Here is an 8,068-nt window from a genome sequence, read left to right on the forward strand (position 1 = left end):
CACACAAGTTTCATTAGAAGTTGAAAGACCAAGAAGAAATCGCCAAGCATTAGTTCTTTTGAGGATTATGAAGTAACTCCAGATTATGATATTGATGCAGATGGAAATATGTTGCACTTTGCAATGTTTACAGATTATGAGCTAGTTATGTTTGAAGAGGCTATTCAAGATCCTAAGTGGATAAATGCAATAAAAGAAGAGAAAAAGACGATCGAGAAGAACAACACATGGGAGCTTACTAATATCCCACAAGTAGGGTTGTGCATGGTTCTTTCCAAACCGAAAAAACCGACCAAACCGACCCGAAATTAGCACTTCGGGTCGCTTTTGTTTGTAGGTTGGTTCGGGTCGGGTTAAAAACATTTCAACCCGAACCGCCCGAACCGACCGCAACTAATAACCTTTTAATTTTTAATCCGTACCCATTAGAAACCCGAACCGTTCCCTCAAATCTCAACCTAAACCCTAAATCCAAGCCCCACTTACTCCGCCTAGCCGACTTGCTCTCTGGTTCCTACTCTCTTGTTCGCCTCAACGAGTTCCCGCGCTCACACTTTCGTCGTCAGTCCGCGTTAGCCGCACTTCCTCTCTCTCACTCTCTGTCCGCACTCCGTAGTTTCTCACTCGGCACTCCGCCGCCAGCCGCACTTCCTCTCTTTCACTCTTTGTCTACTCTTGGAATTTGAGTCTGTGATAGCATGATTAATTTAGACTAATGATCATTGATCTCATGCAAATTATTTAGTTTTTTATGATATTGTTTGTCATTTTTTTCATAATTCTTGTGCAATGGAAAAGCCTTCATGTGATATGAGTGCACTAAAGTTCATAAGTTGTCATTTATCAATGTGATGGTGGAGTGAAAATGGAAATGCCTATGTTTATACTGATTTCTGAGTACTAAGCAGTAGGTGCTTGCTGTGGCATTTGTGTTTATATATCAAAATGCATAAGTTGTCATTATTCCCAGTGCAAACTAACAAACCGCACCAACCCGAACCTAAGTTGAGTCACCTGGTGCGGTTCGGTTCTTAGCAGAATGTCGGTGCAATTCGGTTGGCATTATTTAGGTCAAAAACCAAACAGCCGACCGTATGCTTAGGTCTATCCGCAAGGACATAAAGCAATCGATGTGAAGTGGGTTTTTAAGACAAAGATTAAGGCGAACAACGAGGTTGAGCGGCATAAAGCAAGATTGGTGGCGAAAGGCTATGAGCAAAGGCCTAGTTATGATTACCAATAGATATTTTCTCATGTTGCTAGGGTTGAAACTATTAGACTAATAATTGCCTTGGCTACACAGAAACATTGGAATATTCATCAGATAGAAGTGAAGTCAGCTTTTCTTAATGGGTTACTTGAAGAAGAAGTTTTTTGTGAGGCAACCACCTGGATTTGTCAAGAAAGGGTGTGAGTATAAAGTATACAAGTTAAAGAAAGCCTTGTACGGGCTGAAGCAAGCGCCGTGAGTATGAAACAAAAGAATTAATTCTTTTTTTCAAGAAAGTGGATTTCAGAAGTGCCCCTCCGAACATGCCTTATATATGAAGACAAACAACTCTGGTGATAGTATCATGCCTTTATGTGGATGACTTGATTTTTACGAGCAATAACATTAGTATGATTGAAGATTTTAAGAAGTCGATGATGCATGAATTTGAGATGACAGATCTTGACTTGATGTCTTATTTTCTTAGTACTGAAGTGATTCAAGGGGATGATGGGGTTTTCATATGTCAAAAGAGGTATTGCACAGAGTTATTGAAAAGGTTTTAGATGTTTGGTTGTAATACTGTTAGAATTCCTGCGGAGGTTGGTACTAACTTATCTCGAGAAGTTGATGGTGCACAAGTTGATCCTGCTTATTTTAAGCAACTTGTTGAGAGTTTAAGATATCTCCCATGTACAAGGCTAGATGTAGCCTATGGAGTTGGTCTAATCAGTAGATATTTGGAGGCCCCTCGCCAATCCCATCTACAAGTTGCAAAGAGAATTATGCGGTGCCTAAAGGAGACTTATGATCATGGTTTATTTTATTATTCATCTAACAATTGTGATGTTGTAGGCTATTCTGATAGTGATTGGAGTGGAGATCATGATGATTGCAAAAGTACTTCTGGCTATATTTTCAATTTTGTCTCCACTGCATTTTCATGATTGTCAAAAAAGCAGTACATTGTTGCACTCTCAACTTGTAAAGCAGAGTATGTAGCAGCAGCGTGGAGTGCTTGTCAAGCAATTTGGTTGCGTAATGTGCTAAGTCAAGTTCAATATTCAAGTTGAAAGTCCTACAAAGATTTATATTGACAACAAGTCCGTAATTGATTTGACAAAGAATCCAGTCATTCATGCAAGGAGCAAGCAAATTCATACTCGTTACCACTTTCTATGAGACAATGTTGAGAAGAACGAGATCATGTTGCTTTATTGCAAGTCTGAAGATCAAGTTGCGGACATCCTCATGAAGCCCATGAAGTTTGAAGTATTTATCAAGTTGAAGCACGCGATGAGATTGAAGACTTTACAGAATTTGGATTAAGGGGGAATGTTGAAACTATTCCAAATTCAATCAAGTTATCATTAGTAGTTAGTTCTATCCATAAGAGTTTACTTCTACTATGAATTGGTTCATATATCTTATCTATAGTATATCGTTGTTTTATCTTTTAGAAGTTCATGTCATATTAGAATTTGTAATATTAGATTGCTAAACTATTTAAGCAGTTAATGTAGCAAGTTATTGTAGCTAAATTAATTAAGCCTGAGATTAACGAAATCTTGTTTGCTTCTCCCTACAAGCCTTCCTATACTTTATATGTTTATTTGAGTTTTAATAGTGTTTTTGTCCAACAAATTTGCATTCCAGAGCTTATCGATTTGAATATCTATTCATGGTTGTTATTCAAAAACTTACGAATAACTCTTAACTGCTGAGGGACACGTGAAGACAACAGGAATAGAGATAACGTCAACCCTTTATGATTGTTGCAAGACAAATTATTTGGTAGAAGAATTAGATAGAGGACAAATCGAGAGATTCACCTCAATTGATTGATTCTGATGATTGTCCCGCCGCATGAAAAATTGCGGCTTCGACTACCTACCTGAATAAAATTGATTCTGATGATTGTCCAGCTGCAAGAAAATTTCAGAACTTAGAAATTAGAACACCAGTAAATAAAATCTATAGCAAACTGTCTACTGTCTTTAAAGAGAATATTCAGCTTCAAGCCTTCAACACATATACCTCAATGTTATAATATTTCTCTGATTCTTCTGTATGTTCCCAAAGCTGCAAATTGCAATATCACAGACAAACAAGGACTAAGCTGATGAAATAGAGCTAACTCGTCTAATATATAAGCTTAAGATCTTAACAGCACTTAGTGAAGAAACAGCTACGTGTATGAGAATACTAATAGCTGCCTCGGGCAGGTAGATAGAAGGATGATACCAGTACTTTTGTTTTCCATGCACAACACACACGCACACGCACTCACTTTTTATCATATCCCTCCTTGACAAAAAAGAGAAATTGGTACTGGAGGTGCAAAATGCCATGTGTAAAAAAATCTATCACGTGGCCATCCATTCTATGAGAAACTGACACGTGTACACATAATTTTGTCTTTACTTAAGAATACCTATCAGATTAAAACACCAATAACTAGAAAATCTCCACTTTCTAATCTTATCTTCATCTAGCAAATATAATCAAATTAAAGTTATCCATAATTAAAAAATCAAAAATTCCAAATAGGTCAGTGAAAAATCAGAAAATCGCAAAAAATCCCTTAAGTGGCAAAGGCGACTCAGTTAATGGAAGCGTTGGACCAACTTAGGGATCCACAGTGCGAGCTCGTCCTTTTGAGGGCGTGTGCGGGTTTGTCCAAGTTATATTTTGCCTTGAGGACTTGCCCGCCACAGCTCTTTGCTCAGGCGGCGACTAAGTTTGATATTGCGCTTCGAAGGTCAGTCGAGAGTATTGTCACATCTGAAGGCCCAGGCTTTGGGGATCTACAATAAAGGCTGGCCTCTTTACCTATCAAGGCGGGCGGGTTGGGGGTCTATGCAGCGGCCGATGCCATACAGTTTTCTTTTGTGGCCTCTCGGATTCACTCCATCGAGCTCCAAGACCACATTTTAAGAGGTTGTGGTGAGGTTTCTTTAGGTGGGCATTTTACTTCCGCCCGGGCCTTTCTTCAAGCCAAGCTACCTGAGGTTGACCTTCTTCAAATCACCACTAAAGGGTCTGTCCTCCCAAAACCAATGCATTACTTGGCAGACATCTTTTATGGTGGTGTTTGTAGAGATCTATCGACGGGGTTTGACCTTTCAGAGAGGCAGGTTGCGATTGTTGAGTGTCTGCGGGCAAAGCACGCCCAAGATTTCTTGTTGGCCACGCCTATTGAGGGATTGGGGCAGCGTATGACTCCGGGGGAGTACCAAGCCATCCTCAGGTACAGGTTATTGGTTTCTTTGTTCGTGGAGGGGGACAGTGTGCCCAGTTTGTCGTAGAACGCAGATGGATACTTTTGGAGAGCATGCCATCCACTGTCAGAAGCAGCCGGGGTTCAAGTACATGCACGACTTTGTCAGAGATGTCTTGTATGATATCCTCCAAAGAGCAGGGATCTCATCAAAGAAGGAAGTGCCGGTTAACTTCCTTACTCCTCCTGGAGAGGCTAGATCTACTCTAAGGCCGGCAGACGTTCTTGTCTACAATTGGAGCGGGGGGAAGCACGCTTGTGTTGATCTCACAGGGGTGTCTCCGTTGGTGGGGTTTGGTAATGGAGAGTTCAAGGTTGGGTATGCAGCAGATAGAGCAGCAGAAGCAAAGGTGGACAAACATGATCAAGCTTGCAAGGACAACCACCACAACTTCATCCCGTTCGCTTTCGATACGTTTGGTTTCCTTGTAGCTGATGCGGCGGAGTTCCTCAGGAGGGTACAAAAATTCATGAATAAGAATGTGGCGATAGCAGGGTCCGCTGAGTACGTGTTTCGTAGGTTGGGTTTTACAATTCAGAAAGGATTGGCAGCGCAGCTTGTTGCCCGCTTATCATTATCACATGTGTAATATTTATTTCCTAATTAAATGGTTAATTCTGAAGAAAAAAAATCTCCTAAAAAATACAAATGGCACCATAAAAGTAAGAAAATTATAAACCATGCCTTTTAAAATCCAAAAGTCACAAACAATCCCTAGAAAATATGTGATTTACATATAGTCTTCTAAAAAGTTTTAAAATTAAAATAGCCCCCTAATATATGAACAACCCGGCCCCTAAGAATTTTACAATGAGCAACCCCTTGAAAGTTTCAAAACTTACAAATATTCCCTTAAAAATTTTACAAATAGCCCTTCAAAAATTTTGCAACTATCCCCACGAAAGCTATGAAAATAACAAACAAACTGTTGAAAACTCCTAAATATTACTAATAACACTTTAAAACTTTATAAACAACCCGTTGAAAATTTCAAAAAATACAAACACCTTTCAAAAGAATTCAAAAATTATAAATAACCTAATGAAAGTTGCAACCAACTTTTTAAGATTTAAAAATTATAAATAAACACCTTAAATAACAAATATTACAAATAACACCTTAAATTTTAGAATATTATAAACTGGCACCTTTAAAATCCAAAGATTGCAAACAATTCCTAGGAAATTTAATAACTACAAACAATCCTCTAAAAAGTTTAAAAATTACAAGTAGCTCCCCAATATTTTACAAACGATCCCTAAAAATTTTTAGTCACCTGACAGTTTCAAAAATTACAAACTTCCCATAGAAAATTTTACCAATAGCCCTTGGACAATTTTACAACTAACCTCATGAAAATTGTGAAAATAATAAGTACTTCGCTGAAAATTTAGATACACTACAAAGAACTCCTTTAAAACTTCACAAACAACCTCTTGAAGGTTTCAAAACTACAAACAACCCCTGAAGAATTTTAAATAATCTCCTAAAAATTTTGAAAATTACAATTAACCCAATGGAAGTTTTATAAAACAGCATCCTGAAAACTTTAAACTACCTCCTTTGAAAGTTTCAAAAATTATAAACCATCGCCAAAACTTTGGAAAACTACAAGCAGCCCCCCAATAGCTTCAAAAACCACAAACATTCCTCTGAAAATTTTAAAATTCATAAAACCACCCCAAAAGATTCTAAAAATTACAAATGGCAGTCTAATGTAACATATTATATTATGATATTATAAAATATTATTGGTGTGAGGAAGACAAAAGGTAGTCGGGTATAATGGTCCTAGATGTCACACGTCCTTAATACTAGAGGATGGTACTAGAACTTTTAACTACCCAATTTGGAGTTTAGAGGGAAATCCTATTCCCATCTGTATCTTAATCCCGAATAAACCAAACATGAGACATGGTTGAAATTTCGTGACATTGAAGTCACACTCCTTTTCCCACAAAGAACCAAACACCGCCTATGTTCTTTGACAATTATACCTCTTTCTACTAAATATCAAATATCATCATATAATCCTATTTTTAGTTTTTAAAAATCATAAATTGTTATTTACATTTGTAAAGGAGGGATTGTTGGTGAAGCTATTTAATTTTAAATTTCAAAGTTAAAAAGTTAATTTATCTAAGAAAAAATCTACCACTCAAACTATTTACTTTAATTGATAAAAAAAGTCTCTATTTTTTTCTTCTCATAACATGGCAAAAAGAAGTGCTCATCGTCTCTTTCTTAATAAGCATTTGATATATTAGTTAATAGATAATCTGTAAGTTATAATCCATAAAGAAATATAATCAATCACCTCTCTTGTTATACTAGGGTAGGTTAACATATTCGAAGAGCGCATAAACAGAAAATATATGTATACCAAACAAACCAAAATAATATGTACGACAAGTTCATAATACTTGTGACATGAATGAGGATGCTGTTAGCAGTGGCGTAGCCAGGAATTTTTTCTGCCCTGGGCGAAAAAATAACAAAGCAAAAAAAATTTAAACAAACTAAGAGCGCTTTGATTAGATATTGATAAAAAAGACAAAGTTGCATTATACACATTCAAAATATGAGATACACCAGAAACATAAGTATCTATTTAAGTCGAGCTCTACGAGTATGTCGTGAATCAAACTCCTCTACCATTTCTTCTGTGTCGAGGCTGGAAGTAATTTCTTTTTCAATATAAAGTATCATGTTATTAGCAAGCAATTCATCTCCCATCTTGTTGCGCAATGATGTTTTTATGAGTTTTATTGCCGAAAATGCTCTTTCCGTGCTTGCAGTCGAAACAGGAAGAGTCAACACGAGCCGAATCAACCTATCAATAAGAGGATACCTTTTGGATTTTCCTTTACTTACCAACTTTTGGCATAATCCTGAGAGTGTAGAAATATTTTGAAAATCAGGATCACACCGCATATCATGCTCATAATGTTGCAATTGATGCCTCAGCTGATAATTAATCTCCATTTCACTAAAATCTTGGGGATAATATTTCTTTGCAAGCATGCAAAGGTCATCAACTTTAAATGATTTGAAAGAATCTTTTGGATCCAAAGCAGAGCTAAGACTTAGAAGTTCTACTGCTTTATCGGAGAATCTTTCACTTAACTCCATCACTTGTGTGTTAACAACTTCATATAATATATCAAAGCGATAATGATGCTCAATTGTAATTTCATCACTCTGCTGACAAGAACGACCTGTGCCCTTCACAAAACGAGAACTCATATCGGGTATATCAATTTCATGTTTCACACAAAAGGATACTACAGACTGTAGAAAATTTTGCCATTTGTCATCACCTTTCAACTCATAGAGAAGAGTTTTTATGATAGAGATAGAATCCATACCAGTTAAAATATCTTGATCTTTTCAACTCATAGAGAAGAGTTCATAATACTTGTGACATGAATGAGGATGTTGTTGCCTGTTAGAATGAGGACCATAAGACAAATTCAGAATAAGATGACGCTATTCATTTGCTTCGTATATGTTTGACAATCCATACAGCATTACAGATATCTGAGTTTCCTACTTATCCGTGGTCTGCACTTTTCTG

General features: G+C 37.0%; 2 protein-coding genes across 2 annotated transcripts; one reads left to right on the plus strand and one right to left on the minus strand.

Annotated features, from left to right (window-relative positions):
• LOC109847806 (uncharacterized mitochondrial protein AtMg00810-like) lies at positions 1,350-2,157 on the plus strand. The gene is made up of 3 exons (XM_020417045.1): positions 1,350-1,465; positions 1,620-1,745; positions 1,800-2,157. The coding sequence occupies exons 1-3, from the start codon at positions 1,350-1,352 to the stop codon at positions 2,155-2,157; spliced, it is 600 nt and encodes a 199-aa protein (XP_020272634.1).
• On the minus strand, positions 7,099-7,857 carry LOC109847807. Its single transcript, XM_020417046.1, has one exon. The coding sequence runs from the start codon at positions 7,855-7,857 to the stop codon at positions 7,099-7,101; it is 759 nt and encodes a 252-aa protein (XP_020272635.1).

This window comes from Asparagus officinalis, chromosome 7 (assembly GCF_001876935.1).
Source record: "Asparagus officinalis chromosome 7, Aspof.V1, whole genome shotgun sequence".
Taxonomy (NCBI): domain Eukaryota; kingdom Viridiplantae; phylum Streptophyta; class Magnoliopsida; order Asparagales; family Asparagaceae; genus Asparagus; species Asparagus officinalis.